General features: G+C 39.0%; 1 protein-coding gene across 1 annotated transcript in view; it reads left to right on the forward strand.

Moving 5' to 3' along the window:
• The window catches only part of SLC9A2 (solute carrier family 9 member A2), a 95,155-nt gene extending 75,050 nt beyond the window's left edge, over window positions 1-20,105 (forward strand). Inside the window, exons 8-12 of the mRNA XM_032419808.1 lie at window positions 5,753-5,914; window positions 14,599-14,695; window positions 16,460-16,591; window positions 18,082-18,172; window positions 19,502-20,105. Of these exons, the coding sequence (XP_032275699.1) occupies window positions 5,753-5,914; window positions 14,599-14,695; window positions 16,460-16,591; window positions 18,082-18,172; window positions 19,502-19,872 (853 nt within the window). The 3' untranslated portion in view covers window positions 19,873-20,105. The remainder of the gene's footprint in view (window positions 1-5,752; window positions 5,915-14,598; window positions 14,696-16,459; window positions 16,592-18,081; window positions 18,173-19,501) is intronic.
• The last annotated feature ends 3,162 nt before the right edge of the window (window positions 20,106-23,267 follow it).

The following is a 23,267-nucleotide window of genomic DNA, read 5'->3' on the forward strand; positions in this document are numbered from 1 at the left end:
TATAATGTGTCTATCTATCTCTGTTTGTTTTTAACCTTTAAAGCCTTTGTGGTAGGGGCGCCTGGGTGGCTCAGTTCTTAAGCGTCTGCCTTTGGCTCAGGTCATGATCCCGGGGTCCTGGGATCGGTCCCGCATTGGGCTCCCTGCTCAGCGGGAAGCCTGCTTCTCCCTCTCCCACTCCCCCTGCTTGTGTTCCCTCTCTCTCTGTGTCTCTGTCTGTCAAATAAATAAATAAAGTATTTAAAAAAAAAAAAAAAGCTTTGTGGTGGATAAATAAGATTCAGTGTCTCTCTTCAAGGATCTTTTTTTTTTTTTTAAGATTTTATTTGAGAGAGAGAGAGCGCGCACGTGCACGAGTAAGAGTGGGGAGGGGCAGAGGAAGAGAGAAAGAATCTCAAGCAGACTCTGCACTGAGCACAGAGCCTAATGCAGGACTCGATCCCGTACCACAAGATCATGACCTGAGCCGAAACCAGGAGTCAGACACTTAACCGACTGCGCCACCCAGGCGCCCCTCTTCAAGGATCCTGTAGTTGAAATGGGCAAGGTACACTATCCAGGCAGAATTAAATATATGTTTTCATATAAATTGAAAAACAGACTTCCAGGATTAATTCGGACAGCAGGGTTGGGGACCACGGAGCGCAGGAGCCAGCTCACCCAATCACCAGGAGCTGACCGTGTGCCTCTCCTCCTGACTTCGTATTCAGTGCCATCCACATGGGTAGCCGGAGTCGTGTTCCATGTGCCGTGGAACTGACAAATGCTATAAACCAGGGCCTATTTTTTTCCCCATAAAACAATTTGTTAACATTTATCAGCACATCACTGGTTAGGAAAGCCTTTTGAAGGAGACAGACAACAGATTTAAACTATATTTTGGTAGATTCCTCTTACTTTCTTGCCTTTGCTTTCCTAACTTGCTAATAGATGCCTTCCCTCCCCCCTGCTAATTTACGTGAAGTTGACCAACCTACCGATTTATGTAATTTAACATTAGGGAGGTTTTGAGTGCTTACTGTTTGTTCACATGTTCTGACATGATACTGGATTATAGGAGAAGTATAAACCATGAACTCAGGACTTTAAAATTTTGCAATATAATAAGGGCAACACAGCAATGGGTGTGTGTGTGTGTGTGTGTGAGTGAGTGCTATCATTAAGTAATAAGGTGAGTTACAGAGACTCTAAGTGCTAAAACACCCTTTACAAACCTGACCACACTGTTTACTAATGTAGAAAAGCCTCTTTGACCTAGCCTTACTTTATAAGCAAAGAAAAAATAGTTTATTTGTATGGTGAGAGCACCCAGTTAGCTATGTGGGAGCACAAAGTAATAAAGCAAACTAAAATCTTCATTGCTAAAATAGGGGGAAAAAAAAGGACCATTTATCTTGGGCAGGATTCACATTTTTGCAGGCAGGGGGTGGATGAAAGAACCAAGCCTACCCAGCTGCACAGTATTCTCTACGCACTACCCTGCTTTATGTCCTCGGGACCTTCCTAACAAAGACGGGTCCTTGTCTTTGCCAAGTCAGCGATTCAGACTTTTCTGCCTCTCTTCCTCTGTTTTTTTTCTCAGCCAGGCCTGTTTTCCACCTACCTCCTCCCTATCCACCTGATCACTTTTCTCCCTCCTCCAGCATCCCATCAGTCCTTCCCCGGAGGGACAAGAGAGAGTAGTCACCCAGGACAGCTGGTTCCTTTCCAAAGTGGAAATTGGGTTAAGGATTTATACCACTCCTCTGCCTCCCAAACGGGGAAATAGACGTGAGCAGGTGTAGGAATCAGGTCAGCATCCCTGGGGCAGTGTTAGGAGGAAGTCGTGGACCCTGTGGTCATGTGGTTTTGGTCTGGAACCTCAGGTAAAGGAACGTCAAAGAAAGTCTGGTTACATCCTGTCTTTCAGGCAGAGATACTCTGTTCTCTGGGGTACATGAGTCTGTTCCAGGCAAACATCTAGAGGCTGCCAGGCTAATTGGACTATAAATACTAAAGATGGCAGAGCCAAGTCTGATTTCACGTCTAAAAGGTAATATTGCTACGTGTCTCAGGTTTTTCTCTGCAGTGTACATGTTTCATTCAACCCCTGTATATTTCCATGCATGACATTCTCCAGGTAAATTTCAAAATAATTCCCTGGATTGTCAAGCCCACTGGATATCGCAGGTAGAGCAGGGAAGTGTGTGTGGGTATGGAGGAATTTGGTGCTGACGCAGGTCATTCTTAAAATTAGCTCTGCTCAGATCCTATCTCTGGTATGTACATAATTGTTGATGTTACTAAAGATCACATATAAAGAAGTGGATTGTTTTAGGTATGTCGGGTTTCTTTCCATTTCCTCTGGAATCCTTAATGCTGTGGATTTCTAGTGGTCTTGCCAGAGAATTTGTGAGGTAGCTGATCCTTTGAGAAAGGGTAAGGCTTAAACCTTTGAGTAGGGAAGTTTCTCAAACTTGGTAAAAGGAGTCTAATGATGGCGAGAGAGAGTGCCTAGGTGTAGGTTGGCAGAGAAATGAAAGGTGTGAAAATAAAGCAAAGAAAGTGCACAGTTCCTATAAATCAGATGCCCTTGCTCTTAATGCTTATTCTTTCTTTTGTTTCTCTCTAGTGAAAAGCCAAAACAATAATAAGAATAACAGAAGTTTAAAAAGATGCGTTGCTGCCAGGAGTCCTAGCCCAATGAGCCTCATGTGAAATTCAGAATAAACATAGAAAAAACTTGGCCCCTGTTTCCTGTAGTGGCCAGTCAAAAGGAGGACTCTTTAATTGTTTTTTGCCCTCCAGTGTAGAACAAAGGGCTAGTACCAAGAATGTGGGTTCACATTGTTCCTTTCATAGCACGGGTGTACCTATAAACCTCCTTGGGCTTATGGTAATCACCGTAACGCATTTTTTTTCTTTCTCAACAAATATTCATTGCATGCTGTTTTGCTTACCTATTGGCATAATAATGTTACATAACAAACCACCCTGATACTCAGCTGCTCAAACAACAGTGACATTATTAAAGTGCATGAGTCACGCACGAGTCTGAGAGTCCAGGCTCTGGGCTGCGCTGGGCTGCTGTGGACTGGTCTTGCTCATGCTTCCCAGGGTTGGTTGATTTTGTCAGCTGATCCCGGCTGGCCTTCTCTGATGTGACTGGAGTGACTGAACTCTGCTTCATGTGGCATTCACCTTTGTCCTGGGACTAAGGAGTCACTCCACACATATCCTTCTCATGGTAATTATAGAAACAAAAGAGGTAAGCTTCAATACGCAAACCCATTTTAAGCCTCTGCCCCAATTGTCACGTCTGCTACAGCCCACTGACCAGAGCAGGGAACAATGTTGAGGAAACAGGACAGCGCAGGTCACCTAGGCCGTGGTGGAAGGACATTGCCAAGTAATAGGGCAGACGGTGTGGATACGGGGAGGAATTGAGACCAAATGATCCATTCTACTATCTGTGCTTAGAGTGTGCCAGGCACTGTCCGAGGCACTGGTGATAAGGAGAAACTGGGAAAAAAACAAATCTCTGCCCATATATATCATTCTAGTGCTAGGGGACAGAAAGTAAGATAAATTATAGAGCGTGTTTGAAAATGATAATTGCTATGGAGAAAATTATAGCTGGCAGGTAGAATAGGAAGCTCAGGGGGTGGGAAAAGGCATGCAGTTCTAATGGGATGGATGGGAGAGGCTTTTCTGGTAAGTGACTCCAGAGGAAAGATTTAAACTGAGCCCTGCAGGTGTGTGGGGGAAGGGTGTTCGTGGTGGAAGGGACACTGGGTATAAAGGCCCACGGGTCGGAGCAGAGCTGGCGAGCTTCCAGGGCAGGAAGGACACCAGTGAGGCTGGATGTGAGAAGCGCACTGCTAAGAGACGCAGCTCCAAATTGTGTAGGGCCCCCAGGTCATTGTGCATTTACTCAAGTGAGATGCAGAGTTTTACATGGTTTGACTTACATTTTATCAGGCTCACTCTGGCTTCTGTGTCGAGGGTAGTCTGTAGGAATGCAGTGGTGGAAGCAGGGAGACCAGTCGGGTGCCTGTTGCCAGAATCCATTAAGGGATGATGATGTCTTGGACCAGGGTAGATCCAAGAGGTAGGAGTGTAGAAGTGGTGAGGCATGGTTGGATTGTGTGTGTGTGTGTGTGTGTGTGTTGATGGTGGAACTAGCAGAAATTGCCAATAGAGTGGATAGGAGTTGTTATAACAAAGTACCACAGACTGGGTGGTTTAAACAATAGAAATTTATTTTCTCCTACTATCTTTTTTTCTCACAGTTTTGGGGACTAGAAGTCCAAGATCAAAGTATCAGCAGATTTGTTTTTTTCTGTGGGCTGTAAGGGAAACATCGGTTACAGACCTCTCTCTTTGGCTTGCAGGTGGTCTCCTTCCTGCCTCTTTATGTGTTTGTGTCAAATTTCCTTTAGTCATAGAGACACCAGTCATATTTGATTGAGACCTGCCTTCATGGCCTCATTTTAACGAAGTCGCCACTGTAAAGACCCTGTCTCCAAATACAGTCACATTCTGAGGTGCGAGGGGTGAGGACTTCAATCTGTGAATTTTTAGGGGGACACAATTCAGGCCATAACATGGAATGTGAGAGAAGGAGAAGAATCAAAGGTGACATCAGGGTTTTTGACCTGGTGGAGTGGTCATTAACTGAAATGGCGAGGACTATAGGAGAAAATGTGTTCAGTCTGGGAACATCAAGATTGAGAACTGGATATCCAAGTGGGGATGTTGACTAGGCAGCTGAATAGTCATTTCTAGGGCTTGGGGGCAAGACTGGAGCAGGAGATACAAATGTGGGAGTCACTGGCAGAGAGATGCCATTAAAATCAGGAGACTGGGCAAGATGGCCAGAGAGCAAGTGGAGGTAAAGAGGGCCAAGATGGAACCCTGGGCACTCCTACATCAAGAGGCCAGAAAAAAGAGAAAGACCAGACAAACGAGGCTGAGAAAGAGGCAGGAGGGAACCCAGGGGTGTGTCATGTTCTGGAAAATGACGTGTTAAGCAGGAGTGGTCAGGAAAGGTGAGGGCCAATGATTGGCCATTGGATTTATACTGTGGGGTCACTGATGACCTCAATACGAGTAGCTTCAGCAGAGTATTGGGGGCAAAAGCCTAATTTGTGAACATTCAAGAGAAAATCAGAGAGGAATTGGAGGAAGTATTTACATTTCTTTTTTTTTTTTTTTTTAAGATTTTATTTATTTATTTGACACAGAAAGAGAGAGAGAGAGAGACAGTGAGAGAGGGAACACAAGCAGGGGGAGTGGGAGAAGGAGAAGCAGGCTTCCTGCAGAGAGCCCGATGCGGGGCTCGATCCCAGGACCCTGGGATCATGACCTAAGCCGAAGGCAGACACTTAACCGACTGAGCCCCCCTGATGCCCCAAGTATTAACACTTTTGAGTAATGTCGCTGAAAAGAGAAGCAGCAAAATCACAAATGTTAAAAATATACATATTTTAATCTATAATGAGTGGATTATTAGATATATGTATATCATGGCTATATACAAAAATGTACCAGTAGTATCATTTATATACACATATATTTTATATACACATATATTCAGGTATGCACATATAAAAATATATATATTGAGCAGACAAGCAAAACACTACTACTCAGTTTTTCCCTGGGTGTGGTAGAAATGATGGTAAAAACAGGCTTGTGTTTTTTGTTTTGTTTTGTTTTTCTGGTCAATGTAGTATTAATTAACTGAAGCTTGGATTTTCTTTATTTCCAGGTTTAAGAAGTTCGATGACAAATACCTGCGGAAGCTTTTGATTCGGGAAAACCAACCCAAGTCAAGCATTGTGTCTTTGTATAAAAAGCTGGAAATAAAACATGCCATCGAGATGGCGGAGACGGGGATGATAAGCGCGGTTCCTTCCTTTGCCTCTCTGAAGTAAGTACCATTTTGCAAATAAAAGTTACTACCACTAAGTCCATCTTTCTAGCTTTTTGACACCAGTAAGAGTAACAAATTTCACCTACGTCCTAGACCTCACGGAAGAATGAGATTCTGGTTAAACTGTGAACCCTAGAAATGTATACCTTCCTTTACGTCACCCCAGGTCACATCATGTTGTGTTATTTTAGAACTGGCTTGTCAGAAAATACTTTGTCATGTTTAAGACGACTATGTCTTTGTTATATTTTCTTGCGGTAACTCATTGCTTTGTTAAGGTGCCTCTTTAGCAAGCAATTTGGAATGGAATATCTTAAGGTGTGTGATTGTAAATATGCATGTAATTATATAGATTTCTCATACAGTCATAGTTTAAGGCTTGTAAAGAACATTAGTGATCATCTGGTACAGGGATTCTCAACATAGGCTGCATATTAAAAATATCTTAAGAGCATTTAAATAATACACATGTCCGGGCCCCACCCACACCAGTAAAACCCAAATCTCTGGTGGTAAGGCCCGGGTATGGGTATATTTTATTTATAAGTTCTTCAGATATTTCCAATATGCAGTCAGGTTTGAGAGCCACTGATCTAGTCTGTCTCCCTACTTTTAAAAATGAGGAAATGAAAATTCAGAATGGTAAAGTGACTTACCCAAAATCTTATAGCAAATCCGTAGCAGAACTGTAAACACTCAGTTAACAATGGGTCATTTTATCATGTAAACATCCATCCTTCCCTGCTACAAAAATGACAGAAATTACAGGTTCTGCTGATTTCTTCCTTCACTGATGAGCTTGAAGTACATTTAAAATACATGTCACCTAATTAAAATGCTATCTATGGGAGAGCTGAAATGAGACAGGAAACTCCAAATCACACCCAACCATATAAACTAGGATTTTTACTAAGACCCTAAATCCCCTATTAAAAATACGGGAGTTTACACAATCCAGAATAAAAAGAAATAGTGGTCAGGATGGCTTAGAGCTAAAGGCATTATACTGCACTAAAAACAGTAGTGGTGTGAGCAGAGTGACTGATTTATAGTCTCACCCTGCAATAATTCACTGTGTGACCTTAAGCTGGGTCATCTGTTTCCCTGAGATTGAGTTTCTTCCAAGTAGAAAATGGGGCTAGACTTGATCTTTGTTTCCTTCTAGCTCTATAAGTTAACGATCTTTCTTATGCACTATTCATCTGCAGTTGTAGCAAGGGATAATTCAATTATTCAGCTTCACAAGGGAGAGCCATTGTCTTTGTGATCACAGAAGATAAAATATCTTAGTTTTACTCCCTGCTTATAGTTCATTTAGGAACTGGTAGTAAGCAGAGCAAATGCAAAGGTTATGGAAGTAGGTAGCAGAATTAATGGTCAGCTGCATGGTTAGATAAATCAGTACCATGTTGACCATTCCACATCTCCTGAAATGTTTTCTTTAGGGGAAATTAGAAGCAAAAAGGGAGGTAATAAAGGAATTGTATTTCTGACAGTAAAGGATTAAGTGTTCTAGACCAAACTATCCTATGAAAACAACTAGAAAAAAAGGACAAAATATATTTTAAAAATCTGCTTAAAAGCTGGAAAGTACCAATACAATGAGGAATTTCTTGGCCAAGAGTCAACAGAAAAGGGAAGTCCAAGAAGATGGAACTGGCATTTAGTGCCCTTTTCTTCCTGGATCACAGAGAAATTATCTGAGAGTCTAAAAGGCTAAAACAAAAGTTTTGACAGACTGATTGGTCTCCGAGAATTAAATTGGAATTTAGGACCTACCAAGAAGGAGGAGCTCTTGTACTCAGCTATAGGTTATTACTTCAGAATTCTACACCTTAACCCTCAAAGGAAAGAAGTCTGACCTAGAATTATCTCAATCCATGATTGTTTAAATTATCTGAGATTGATATTACTTTTATCCCAGCTGACTGAGAGAAATAAACTTAAATCTTCTCTGGAGGAAAATAAGATTTTAAAGAGTCTTAAACTACCTCCATGATTTTTCATATATAATGTCAAAAGCATATGAGTAGACAAGGAAATGTTATTGGAAACTTTGAGAAAAAGATAAACAAAAACTGTAGTAACAGACACAAGTGGGTTTCAGATAGTTGAGTTAGGGGCTTTAAAATTAAAAGTATGTTTAAGGAAGGAAAATGGCATCAACACTTTTGACATTGTCATAGAGATGATATAAATAAAAAAGATCTAAATGGAATAGTTGAGCTAAAAATTAACTAAATTTAGGATCTCATTTGATAGTGTACAAGTAGATTAGACACAGCTGTAGAGAGAATCGATCGATTGATTGGAAGATAGGAAAGAAAGAATAATCAGAATGAAGAATAGAGTGAAAAAAAAAAACAATGGAAAATATGGAAAACAAAATAAGAAATATATGGGATATTGTGAAAAGTTCCGAAAGGAAATGAGAGGTAAATTAGTAGGAATAGTATTTTAAGAGATCATGACTGAGCATTTCCCCAAATAGATAAAAGACATGAACTATGACAAGCCCTAAGCAGATTAAATAAGAAGAAAACCAAAACCAAATGCTAGTAAAACTGCTACAAGTCAAAAACACAAAGAGAAAATTTTAAACATAATCAGAGGAAAGAAGAGACCCTATTTTCTTCAAAAGAGAGAAAAAAAAAACCCTTTGCAACAAAAGCCATGGAAACCATTGGTATCGTCCAGATTCTGAAAGAAAGTGACTGATGACTTAGGGTTCATATCCTGCTAAAATATTATTTAAAAAAAGTAGAATAAAAATATTTTCAGATAAAAAAAACCCATCATACTAAATTGAATGATAAAAAGTTTCAGACAGAAGAAGGAAGAGTCTCGAAGAGAAGCTTGGAGATTAAGGAAGGAATTAAAATAATGGAAATGATGAATATTTGTAAAACCTAAATGAATAGTAATTGCATAAAATAATAATGTCTGTGGGGTTTTGAATGTAAATAGAATTAAAATTAACAACAAAAATAGCTTATAAATTGGAGGGAGGTGACTGGCGTTGTTGTATTCTAATGTTGTAATCCCAGGTAACCACTAAAAAACAGTAAAAGAATGTAACAAGCTAACAGAATAGGGAAATAAAAAGCAAAATAAAATAAAATTTAAAAAGGCAACAAAGTAGAAAAAACAAAGTAGAAAAAAAAAGTATTATAGAACAAATAGAATGCAAATAGTAAGATGATAGTTTTGAACCCAAAAGTAATTACATTAAATATAAATTTATTCCATTTAAAAGGATGGATGATCAGAATGGATGAAAATATACAACTCACTAGATGTTGCTTATAAGAGATAGTACTTCCATCTATAAGAGATAGTACAGAAAGTTTACAGGTGAAAGGTTGATAAAAAGATATTTTGTTGGGCGCCTGGGTGGCTCAGTCGTTAAGCGTCTGCCTTCGGCTCAGGTCATGATCTCAGGGTCCTGGGATTGAGCCCCGCATCGGGCTCCCTGCTCAGTGGGAAGCCTGCTTCTCCCTCTCCCACTTACCCTGCTTGTGTTCCCTCTCTCGCTGTGGGTCTCTCTCTGTCAAATAAGTAAAATCTTTAAAAAAAAAAAAAAGATATTTTGTTGAAGCACTAAACAAAAGAAAGTTTGTGTAATTATTATCATAAAATGTAAACATTATGAGGAAAATATTGCTAGGCATAAAGAGATTCATTTCATAATGATAAAAGGTTTAATTCTAAAAGAAGATATAAAAGTCTAAATTAGCATACAAATAATAACATAGCCTCAAAATATATAAACCAAAACTTGACAGAGCCACAAGTAGAAATACACAAACTCATAATCATAGTGGATAATTGTATTGCTCTTCTCCTATAAACTGATAGTACAAGCAGACAGACTTTCAGTAAAGATATAGATTTCAACCACATAATAAACAATCAAGTCTTTAAAAGTTTCATATAGGGCATGTTCCCTTACCAGAAGGGAATCAAAAACAAAATAAAATATAAAACAGTATAAAAAGTCAAATATCCCTCTATTTAGAAGTTGAATAAAAACTGGATCAAACAAATTATGATGTAAATCAGAAAATATTTTGAAAAATGCGACGTATGAAAACTTGTGTAAAGCATTGTTTAAAGGGAAATTTTTTTAACCTTTAATGAAAATGTTAAAGTCAGGCTGAAAATCAATAATCCATGCTAGGAAATTAGAAAAAGGAACAACAAATTAAACCCATAAAAGACCAGAAAGTTTGAATAGTACTCTAAGTATTAAGTAAATAAATCTGTAATTGAAATAGTTTCCACAGAGTAAACCCCAAGACCATATGGCTTTATTTGTAAATTCTACCAAACATTTAAGGAGGAGATAAAACCAATCTTGCACAGACTTCTTCAGAAAGTAAGAAAAGATGGAAATCTTCCCAAATTACTTTATGCGACTAGCATAATTTTGGTATTGAACCTGACAAAGACACTTATACAGAAGGAAAATTGTAATATTTCTGTAAAAATTATAAACATAGTATTAGCAAACCAAGTCCAGAGATATGTAAAAAAGATATACATCAAAATAATTTTGACTTATTCCAGGAACATAAGGGTAGCTTAAAAGTAAAAAATCAGTTATTTGCCACTTTTACAGAATAAAGGAAGAAAAATCAAAGGTTATTATTTATCTGTAATAGAGGCAGAGAAATTATATGATAAAATTGAATATCTATTCTTGATTTTTTAAAAAGATTTTATTTATTTATTTATGAGAGAGAGAGAGAGAGAGAGAGAGCACACAAGCAGGGGGAGGAACAGAGGGAGAGGGCCAAGCAGACTCTGCACGGAGCTCAGAGCCTGACACGGGGCCTGATCTCACAACCCTGAGATCATGACCTGAGCCAAAATCAAGAGTCGGACACTTAACCAACTGAGCCAGCCAGGTGCCCTTCTATTCTTGATTTTTTAAAAAAAAAATCTAAGTGGACTAAGAATAGAAGAAATCCTTTCTCAAGCTGATAAAGTTTATTCACAAATAATCTACGGCAAATAATATTTTTAATGTTGAAATGTTGAAAGGTTTATACTAAGATCTGGAACACAGATGCCTATTATTACTATTTCTATGAATATTTTACCAATGCTAAGCAAAAAAAAAAAAAATTAAAGATTAAGGATAGGGAAAGAAGTAAAGCTTTCATTATTCCCAAACAGCTTGATTGTTTTCACAGAAAATCCAAAAGAACCTACAGATAAATAATTAGACATAATAAGTAAATTTATCCAGGTTTCTTAATACATGGTAAAAATAAATCAGTGGGTAATTTTCATAAGTATTAACAAATAGAAAGTGACATTTAAAAAATGCTTAATTTATAATAATATTATGAGGCATATACATCAGTATCAAACATCAAAATGAAATTTAGAGAATATGTGTGAAACCTCTCCACAGAAAGTCCAAAACAGATAAAGACTGTATTACTAAAAAGAAAGACTCAATATTATACGATTTTTAATTCTTCTCAAATTAATCTATGGATTCAAAGCAATTCCATTAAAAATCCCAATGTGTTTGTATGTGGGTGTGTCATTAGACAGTCTGGTCCTAAAATTTCTATGGAAATATAAAGGGCCCAAATTAACCAAGACAAAATTGTCTTCAAAACTGAACAACAAATTTAGAGGATTTATACTGTTAGGTAGCAAGACTTTCTGTAAAGCTCCCATGATTGAGACAATGTGATACTGAACAAAGACAAAAGGACAAATAGACCAGTGGAACAAAGTAAGAGTTTGGAATAGACCCACACATATATGGATACTTATTAATGACAAAGTTTACATTACAAAGCAGTAGGGAAAAGATGGCCTTAAAAAAATGGCCCTGGGTCAATTAGGGATCCATATGGAGATAAAGTGAAATTGAACAGTACTTCACATTATATCAAGCCAGGGAGTATCATAGGTATGTATGGGAGTGGGGAAACAATAAAGCTTTTGAAAATTATATGAGAGAATATCCTGTTACTGTTGTGATAGGAAAATATTTCATTAAAGGAATGAAAAGGCAAGCCATAGAATGGAAGAAGATACTTGCCTCACATAAAACTGAGAAAGGTCTAAAAAAAAAAAAAGATAGTCCCATGGGAAAATGGACAAGAGACTTGTTCAGGCAGTTTACAAAATAGGGTATCCAAATGGTCAATAATCAATAATCATACGTGTTCAAAAATATATATATGAGAATACTCATAAAAGCATTGTTTGTCATATCCAAAATTCAGAAATAAGGCAAATACCCATCAAGAATAAAATGGATAAATTGTTATATATTCATGTAGTGGGATATTATACAATGAATAAAATGAACAAACCACAGCTACGTGAGATAACACAGATGAATCTCCAACACAATGCTAAGCAAAAGAAGCTAAATTTAAAAGACTACCTATTGTAAATAAATAAATAAATAAATAAATAAATAAATAAATAAATAAATAACTGACTACCTATTGTGGTAGTAGGTACACTCCATTTATATAGGTAAGACTCCATTTATATAGAGTTCAAATTCAGGTGCAACTATTCTGTCAACTCAGAAGTTAGGATAGTGGTTGTTTTGTCAAAGAGGGAGCGAAGTAGTGATTATTGGGGGGTGGAATGTGATGTGGTTTCTGGGGTTTTAATTCATGTTCTGTTTTTTGACTTGGGTAGTGGTTATACAAGTACATTCACTTTGTGATAGTTCATTGAGCCGTACGTGTAAGATTCATGTACTTTTCTCTTTTGAATTATATTCCAATAAAATATATTTTAAGCATAAACAAGGGAGGTAGTTGTGCACTTATCTCTAGAGGTATACAAACATTTGTTGGATAAAATAAGAATATCAGATCCCCAAAAGATTGTTACCTCTTGACCTTATAAGTCCTTCTAAAATTCTGTGAATTAACTTTGCTGATCAAAAAACCTGATTAGAAACTCAGACAGCTGTCTAAACAACAATGCCTCAGTCTAAGAAGATGCTTCTTAAAAACTCATCCAAGCAATTGAGGTTGAGACAAAAATGGATCCTTTATATCTAGAGAAGTCTAAGGCTGAAGCCTTAGATTTCTGCGTTCATTCCTTTGTGTTTCTCCATTACCCTTTGGGCATAGGTAATTAATATTATGCTTGTTTTTCAGTAACAAGTTTGCATTAAAAATAAATAAGAGAACTATGCTCTTCAATTGGTATGTCCCTAGCCCATCTTCTGTAAGACCTGCATTAATGTATATTAGCCTTCTCAGCTTTAATTTATCTTATCTGTGTATTTTATTGTACTATATATTTTTGTAGGCCCCCTCAAAGCCTTTTTGAAGGAGTTGGAATAAAACCGTATCAGTACAGTTGGTTCTCATTGTGGGCAGTAGTTATGTTTTATAAAATTGTCATGAACACGGATTTGGGAATACTGAACCCTTGCTCCTAGGGGAAATGCAGGATTAGGTTCTTGTGAGCTTCTGGTCACAACATTTTCATTAACCATTCGATACATAACCTTGTTTTATGTATGTTTCTATTTGAAAACACCTTATTTAATATATGTTGTTTCATTAACACTCCACTCCTGGCCAACAGCACCATAACTCATGCTTGAACAAAGCTCATCTGACATGACTTTTCTTTGGAAGGCACATCACAGCTTTCTTTTGCTCAGGAACGTTCGACATCACTTCAGACCTATGCTTGGCGCCATTTTAAACAGTGAAGTCACCAAACAGAAAGCACAAAAATATGAAAAATATGTCATTAAATAGACCATGGAAAGGACGTTTGTTTACAGTACAGGAGCTGAAACAAGAAGGCACGGCATCGCCGTGTTCAGCCTCATCTAGGAACCTGTGCGTTGGGGAACTCAAATTTTCCCCCACTTTACGCATGTCTATGAAAAAGTGTCGTGAGTATTGGCACTGTGTTTACAAATAAATTTTAGCAAGTAGGTGACTTTGCGAATATGAAATCCTTGAATAATGGTGATTGACTGTATATACCTACATATTATAAATGGTGTCTTTGAAAATATTTTTAATGAAGTGTTTAAAAGACTAGGACTTAATAATTAGCAAAATGTAGGTAATTAAGTTTCTGTTGGAAAAAAACCCAATTGTGTATTACCTTTTTTTTTTTTTTTTAAAGATTTTATTTATTTATTTGAGAGAAAGAGAATTAGAGAGAGAGAGCATGAGACGGGGGAGGGTCAGAGGGAGAAGTAGACTCCCCGCTGAGCAGGGAGCCCGATGCGGGACTCGATCCCAGGACTCCAGGATCATGACCTGAGCCAAAGGCAGTCGCTTAACCAACTGAGCCACCCAGGCACCCTGTGTATTACCTTATTAATAGAGTATTATTAATAATAAAATGATAGCATTATAAGCTACTACAGTTTTTCTTCCTTAAAGAATACTTGTGTGGAAAAAAAATAATTGCATGAACAGACTCTGAAAACCTGTGCATGACTAAACTCATTTTGAATAATTTTAACACTGAAAAGTTTTAGAAGTTTGAGTTATTTTAAAATATTGAATACTCCTTAAGTGTTATTCTTTAAGCTAAGATTCTTAATCTTAAATGATATTCTTCTTAAATGATACTATATCTCCAAAAAGGAAAATTTAGGATTCCAGTGTTTGTTGAATAGTAAAAGATACTCTTTTTCTAACCTTTCACAGTGATTGTCGTGAAGAAAAAATAAGGAAGCTCACACCTGGTGAAATGGATGAAATTCGAGAAATATTATCCAGAAATCTCTATCAAATCCGTCAGCGAGTGAGAATAATTTATTTAGCAAAATGTTTCCTTGCCTTTGGCTAAAAATATGCCTTCTGATTTCATGCTACTCAGTTGTAGCGGAGGTCGCCCAACCATTACGGCTACCTTTTGCATGTCCTACATCAGCCATCTTCTCTTCTCTGAGAGTCCTATCTTGTTAGGGTACCACTCCCTCTCGGACACCATGGGGAAAGCCTGGAGTCCCCCAGGAGTTCTGCTACTATGGAGATAAAAGCATCTGAGTTAACTAATTGTGGCTCTCTTTTAATTATTTTAATGCAATCGCTTTATAGCTTATAGAAAACTTATTAAAATGTATTTAATCTTTCTTGTTATTCATAAAGTGCTATAGTTTCTCCCTTTAATGTATCTCCCGAGTGACTTCTTTCACTGCTGTTCCATTGTTTTTGCTTTTTTTCTTTAATAAAGATTTTATTTATTTGAGAGTGAGAGAGAAAGAGAGAGCACAAGCTGGGGGCAGAGGCAGGGGCAGAGGGAGAAGCAGACTCCCCTCTGAGCCAGGAGCCGATGTGGGGCTCGATCCCAGGACCCTGGGATCATGAGCTGAGCCAAAGGCAGCTGCTTAACCGACTGAGCCACCCAGGCGTCCCTGCTGTTCCATTGTTAACCCTTCATTCTACCAATTGGCTAATAATATAGCTAACATTTTGAGGGTGCATGCAGTTGGCCATGCCCCACTGCAACATGTATTAACTCAGTCCTCCAAGTGGTGTTACTATTGTTCCCATTTTATAGATGAATACATTAAGGTACAGTGAGGGGGGAGGTGTCACACAGTCCACATAGTATGTCAGGAGACTTCCTCACTACTGTTGGGGTCATTTCTGTACCTTCTTGCTGGTCTCCCCAAAGGCTGTCCTCATTCCATTACTCATTACTGTTGTTCCGCCTTTTTCCCTACAGCACCTTTTTTTTTTTTTTTTTAAGATTTCATTTATTTATTTGACAGAGAGACAGCAAGAGAGGGAACACAAGCAGGGGGAGTGGGAGAGGGAGAAGCAGGCTTCCCGCTGAGCAGGGAGCCTGATGCGGGGCTCCATCCCAGAACCCTGGGATCATGACCTGAGCCGAAGGCTCCCTGCCTTCCTAGAAAAATATGTATTTATTCTATCAGAAAATGAACTTGATTACTAATTGCAATTCATTTTAGGAAACTTATAAAACTAAAAATGTATGCCATGCGCAGCCCTGGTTTAGAAATTTTACTGCTTCAAGTACTAGCACGTGGTTATTGCTGATTCTAGCAGCAGCTTTTTCCAGTTTGACAACCCAGTTGAAAAGAAGCGTTCTTAAGTTAATCAAAAGGACATGGCACCACCAAGTGGCTCAAAGTGGTTTGTTTTTATACCAGTAATTCCTATTCAGTAGAGAATGTATAAAGATGAATTGTATTTTTTCCCTAGCTGTTAATGATGGCTAAATACATACAAAGTAGTTCAAGGTAGATAGAAGTACTTGATAAATTCTATCATTCTTTCGATTTATGAAGATCACACTTTGCAGTGAAAAATAACTTACAGACTTTTATTAGAAGACAAGTGCTTTCAAACCTGGAATGAATGTCAACTTTTTTTTTTTTCCCGCATGTTAACTTTTATGCTTTCTATTGATTTATTTTTCTGCTCTGCACATTCGTTAAGTACCTCACTCAGGTGCAAAGCCAAAGCAACACAGTAACATTTTGGGATCTCTAGGGTAGCAATCAGTTCTTGTAAAAGGTCTCTTGTGTTCTCATTTCAGACTTTGTCCTACAACAGACACAATCTGACAGCCGACACAAGTGAGCGACAAGCCAAGGAGATTCTAATCAGACGGAGGCACAGTTTGCGAGAAAGTATCAGGAAAGACAGCAGCTTGAACCAGGAACGCAGGGTAACTGCTGTTTGTTACCGTTTGTCTGGGACGAGGAAGGCTTCCAGGAGTAGAGCCAACAGCCATTCTGGAGGCCCTACTGACAGAATGGCCGCTGAGGGTTGATTCATGGGAATTCTGGGACGCAAAGTGTAAAGTCTTTCTAGATGTTTCTAGAACACCTGTTGTGTTCCAGGCACTGTTGTAGGCACTTGAAATATGTTGGTGAACGAAACAGACCAGGATACCTTTGCTTGTAGAATTCATATTCTAGTGGGGAGAAGGTGCCCAGCAATGGAATGCATTATCTGTTACGTTAGTAAACAGTGAGTGCTGTGGAGAAAAACAGTGCTTGAGGAGGGAGACTGGGAGGACAGGAAAGGGTCAGTCAAGTTATAAATCTGAACAGCATGGCTGGACCAAGCTACATTTGGAAAGGCTAATTTGATCTCCCCAGGGAGAGGTTGCAGCCCAGAGCTGGGCAAGCTGCTTGTGCTGGAACTGTAGAATCACTGCAGCTGGGGCGTGCGAGTGTCCACCTTTTCACCTGGCGCAGGGCACTGTCAACAGACAAGGACAATCATTTTTAAATGACATTACGATCGATTGATTTCACACAGCAGACATTGCATCTTAGTATTATTTTTTTGAGTATAATTGACACGCAAGTCTGCGTTAGTTTTAGGATTGCATCTCATTTTTATTTATTTATTTATTTTTAAAAGATTTTTATATATTTATTTGAGAGAGAGAGAGAAAGAGCACAAGCAGGGGGAGGGGCAGGCAGAGGGAGAAGCAGGCTCCCCGCTGAGCAAAGAGCCCGATGCCAGGACTCCGGGATCATGACCTGAGCCGAAGGCAGACGCTTAACTCACTTAGCCACACAGGCGTTCCTGGATTGCATCTCATTTTTAATAATATTCTGTATTGGGTCGTCAGAGACCAAAATGGTAATATGGGAACAAGAAGATTTTTTTTAATGTGAAAATGTGGCAGAACTGATGAAGAGTTAAAGAAAGTAGAGATTGTGGCATTGGAATTGTCAGCCAATTAGCTTTGGTAATACTTTTCATTCTTTCATTTTCGAGACTCACTAAAGTAATTAAAACTTAAATATGCTACATTTTTCACATATTTTCTTTCTATATGTATAGGTCCTACTTCTTTTTTGGTAATACTCTTATAAATAGGTGTCTTTATAGCTTCTCTTTCAGAAGATCAATGGTTTTCATTATTATTTCATTATTCTTCTTTCTGAAGGTCCCACTTTATTTTCATTTTCCTTAATACTGATTTCTATTACATTTTAGAAGAGATTTAGTTGTTTTAAGTGAAATAATTATTGCATGGAGCTTTATTCACCATCCCCACAGCTCCTCACAAAGTAATTTTGGAATAGAGAAGTACGATTTTAATTTTTAACATCAGGGTTTGACATAAGATTTTAAATTTTTGATATACAATAAATGATATCTGCATAGTCTAAATAAGATTTTCCATGTTTTCCACAGGCTTCCACTTCAGCCTCTCGATATTTGTCCTTACCAAAAAACACAAAGCTTCCAGAAAAGCTACAAAAGAAAAAGAATATGTCTAATGCAGGTAATGAATTCAGTTGGTGCAGAATGAGTAAATTTATCTACTAATGTTCATAAAACAGAGAATTTCCCCATTCTTTGTCTTCATTAAGGATAATGAGGTTAATGATTTGCAAGTCTAAAATAAGACTATGGTGACTTATTATTAGCATCATAAGCTTTTTCGATGGAGCTTCTGTACATATTAAAAGTAACTGAGTCCATTATCTTCCATAATAATTCTACTGGATATAGCACAAGCAAATGCTGTTACCTGTGGTTAGTGAACAGGTAAACAGAAAGTTGTAAATTTGCAAAGGTATATTTAAATTTTTACAATTTTCATATAGGCAGCCATAAATTTTACTTCTGCCCCAAATCATTAAAGCTTTGGCATATAAAGTCTAATATCTCTTGATTTAATAATAATCTTTATGTAGTCTCCAAGCCATTTTCTGTGAACCCCAGAAGAAGTATATTAGGATACCATGTTATTAAAATGTGGGATGTAAGAGTACCCCCCCCCCTTTATTTTTGGTTGTTTATTTAATTAACCAAGAAGAGGAAAGTCTGGTGATGGCTGGTGGTGATGATGGGTGAGATGAGAAATGAGAAGGGAGGCCGGGCAGCACTGAGTACTTAGGGCAGGGCCATGTCACCACCGCGCATCCACCAGAGCACGTTTTCATCCCAAGAATCCCAGCTCCCACCAGCTGTCCTCCCCACCGTTCTCTAGAACCTGAATTTTGACAACCAGCTAGTTCTGATCCTGTGTCCCATCAATGATCCCATTGTTTGGAAAGTGCACATTGGTATTTCGGCTCTTCTATGAAAATAAAAAGGAGATAAAGAAGGTTGTCTCTGAGATTCCAGATCAAGTCACGAGTTTTCATAATAGCAGCTAATTGCTGCTCTGTGCGCCAGTCGCGGAGCTGAGCCCTCCTGGGAGCATTCTGCTGGGGCAGGTGGGAACCCAGTGCTGCTGCCGCCTGGGACTCTCACTTTGCTAGCCAGCTCCACCACTCAACTAATGCCTCTTGAACTTCAGTGACTTCCCCTGGCAAATGGGTGATTGTGAGGATTAAATAGGTGAATGCATTTAAAAGTGCTTATTATCATGACAGTAAGCCCTTCAACGTGGGTGTGAGCATTCAACATTAAGGCCCACAGAGATCATGCCTCATGCCCAGGTCTGGGGGCTAGAGGTGGTGAGCCCTCTGACCGCCCCCCACCGCCCAGCCCCCAGGGCCCGAGGGCACAGCAGGTGCTGGACCCACTCGTGCACTGCTGAGTCACCTACAGTCCCTTCTCTCTAAAATGCTTGCCATGTTGTCCTTCTTTTGCTCTGTGGTAGGCGGCAATAGCAGCGACTCAGAGACAGATGCTGGGACCACCGTCCTCAATTTGCAGCCCCGAGCAAGGTGCTTCTTGCCAGAACAGTTCTCAAAGAAAGCCCCACAGTCCTATAAGATGGAATGGAAGAACGAGGTTGACGTTGATTCCGGACAGGGGCAGCCTTGTACCCCTCCAGCTCCCCACAGCAAAGAGGGAGGCACCCCAACCCCAGGCGTGCTGCGGCAGCCCCTTCTCTCCAAAGGCCAATTTGGCCCAGTGCTGGAAGACCGTGGGACTGAAGGCATCCGACCCAAGCCGCCACCCAGGCTGGTCCGAAGGGCATCGGAACCCGGCAACCGGAAAGCCCGATTTGGAAGTGAGAAGCCTTAATGGAAATGGCCAAAGCAGGCCTGGGGTGACTGACCCGGCATGGCTGGGGCTTGTTACTTTGAAACCTGACACAACAGTGGGATCCATTTAATACCCTCTATGCATCTAAATACTTTCTTTGGGTAGTAGAGTCATGCCATTGATTGACGGGATGAATGCTTAACCCAAGAAGAGGAAAATCAAAGAAAAAAGCCCCATAAAATGCCTTTTATGACTTCTCGCTAGCAGCTGTATTCTTTGCAAGCCTAAAGAAAAAAAATTGTGTGCCTTTATTGAACTTGAATGACAGAACTTGAAATTTTGAACACACCCATGTTGGTGAAAATTTTAATATATACATACATGCCTCAAATTTTATTTATGGAAACCCTATGTATATCTGTAATCAGTTTTTAAGCAAAGGGCGCTAAAAATGCTCCATATCTTTCCAAGGCATAAAGGAGGATGGTGGACCATCTGCTTGGAGTCAAGGTGTTTCCCCATCCTGAGCTGATGAGCAGTCGGTAAAGGGAGAGCACAGCATGGAGCAAGGATGCCTGGTGAGCTCAGCCTGGGGAGGCAGTCAGAACGTCTGGGCAGATGAGGAGGCCTGGCTCCCAGAGCGCAGATTCCCGTGAAATAATGAGTCATCTGGATTTAATTTGTTCCTCATGCTACCGTACATTTGAGGGTGACCTAGAGATTCCATCTCTCATTTGTGTTTGAATGGTGCAAAGAGAAAGGCTGTGGGGGTGACACGATGTATGACAGACTTGGTGGCAGCTTTTGATGAAGTTCCAACGTGTGGGCCTCATGTTGTATGTGGGGAGACACGGCTGCACCTGCTTACAACTTGTTGGCAGGTTTTATATTGTGCAATACTGGAAGGAGGATGCAGAAGATTCCCTTTCATGCCCATCTATGACTGCCTGCTTTAGAATTTTTCTGTAGAACATTCTAGAACTTTGAAAACAGGTCAGAGGCTCCAAGCAGACAGTTTATATAAATGGTATTCCAATGTTTAACAAATTGGTGAGAGTTCAGGTTTTGAAATTTATTCAGGAAGCACTTTGGAGAATATAGGAGTTCTATTTTTTTTTTTTTTGCACTAGTCTGTAATTTGTTACCTCTCCACCCTCAATAAAGTAGTGACTCAAATTCTTCATATAAAAATGGATTCTACTCATATGAGTACTTTTTAAAAGTACAGCAGAAAGATAAGAAGTGGAATATAATCATTAAAGATTAATATTGGAATTTCCATCTTAAACTGAGGTTTTATTGGCTTTTCCCCCCCCCCCCCCCCCCGAAAAACTCCTCTTTAAAACTGGACTGGAACAAGACTCTAAATGTCTGGGTTTAAATACAAATGAGGCCATGCATATAGGCCCCTGGGTGCACATTGGAGATATAGTAAAGGATACAAATGACCACAGTATTGTTAGTGGGAAAACATGAATGAATTAAACAGGAAGATTCTGTACTGAGAAATCCCCAGGGCTGCTTCTCTTATCCCCTCCCTTTATCCCCATTGATGTGGAGAAATAAATCTACCCTTTCTCTCATCTACAGTCTTGGAATACTGCTAGATCATTGGGCGTGAGGCAGAGGGAAAGATAAACACACAAGGTACAAGTTCATGAAGAGCACAATTTCCTTCCCAAATTCTTCCACGTTGATCAGTGGAGAGCAGGACAGACACCATTTGAAAACTGTAAGCTTAGGACTCTGTGCCAAATATCTTAATTTTAAATGAAAATATTTATATAAAAAATATATATATATTTCATCTGCTGAAAAGAAATTGAAACTGACTTTTAACTTAGAATTTTATTATAGGAATGTGATTCATCAAGAGATGGGATGTATATTTTTGAGAATGCCAGGAGTAAATTTTTAGAACTTAATGAAAAGAAAGGTTACCTTTCTGAAAAGAAAGGTTAAAGTGGAAAATGACCTTAAACATAAATTTCCTGATTTTTCCTGGTGTCCTAGAATAATAAATATTATAATGAGTCTAATTTTCTGGAACCAAAGGAGAAAACATGAAAGTTTTTATTAAATTTCTTCTTGTTAAGCAGGTAGACCAAATTTAGCTTGCACTGATTAAAAGTCTATAAAGAATTTGGTTGACATTGTGTAAATTAAAAAAAAAAGCACGTGTCATCTTACCAGTTTAATTTTTTCTTACTTGTTGAATGACAGAAGCAATGAAAAATAAATTTGACTTCATTTTGCTTTTTTTCTATACTTTCTTTTCTTCAAATAAAATTAAGTTCTAGACACTATAGGAGAGAATATGAAACCCTGTAAATATCAAAAGTCTAAATTTTCTGTACTACGGATACATCGCCAACCCTTTGTAAATGACTCCCCTAATTCAAGCAATACTTGATCCAACCAAAGTTCCAGTGGGACAATAGAATTCTGATGGGTCTTTGGTATTTGTTGCAACAAATTTGACTTGAACTACCTGTAAGTGCACAGTCTAGGCTTATTTCTTTACCTGTAATGTTAAGGGCTGACTGTTGGGAACAGGCCAGTTAGTAAACAACTAGAAAGTGGCTCCAAAGTTCGAAACTTTTAAAAACATGTGCGTTTTGTGTATAAACCCCCAGAATATCTGGGATGAAATTCCCTTTGGCTTTTACTAAGCTTTGTAGTGGGGGAGGGGAGTGTTTATTTATATAAAGAGCATAGACAAGTTATTTATTACGTGTCTCAGTGTGTTTTCCATTTGTCACGCTGCCCAAATCATGTTTATGTTAAAACTGGCATTTTATAAACAAGTGTGAGAACTGTAGTATTTTGTTAGTTCAGAGTTCACGCTTGACTTTCTTCTCTGAAGAGTGATTAAAGAGATTTCTTCGTCTGGTTGAAGTAGGTATTGGCATTATCTGCCGGAGCCTGGACGCTGTACGTTGATTCCCTTTGTTAAGATGAGCGAGAAGCGCTCAGGACCCGGCTGTCTGACGATCTGAGATCTTGTACGTGTGCGTGTGTGTGTCTAACTTTTAGAGCAAAACGTGTGGCTTGCTGGGACTTTGTATCTGACATCTTAACCAGGCCCTTTCCTCCATCTGCGTGTAAGGCAGAGAGAGCCCCATCTGGGTAACTGCTGCCTGGCTGTGAGCATGGCTCTTTGTTCAAGAGAAGGGTCTCCTCCCTACGGATTTTTTTCCAATGTCATTCACTCCACACGTGGCTGAGCCCCTCAAACGTGGTCACCCCCTCCAGATGTGCGGACGAAGCACCCCCATGGTTAGTTTTGAACATCTTCTTTAATGTTGCAATGGTACATAGTTTTTGGATCCCTTCTGTCTTCTAACTTTCTACAATTTTTTTCAAAGAAAATTCTATTTTACTACCTCTAAGAAGACCGTCGAGAAATTGTGGTCAGTTCTCTTACCTGTCTG

This window comes from Phoca vitulina, unplaced genomic scaffold (assembly GCF_004348235.1).
Source record: "Phoca vitulina isolate PV1807 unplaced genomic scaffold, GSC_HSeal_1.0 scaffold22, whole genome shotgun sequence".
NCBI classification, from domain to species: Eukaryota; Metazoa; Chordata; class Mammalia; order Carnivora; family Phocidae; genus Phoca; species Phoca vitulina.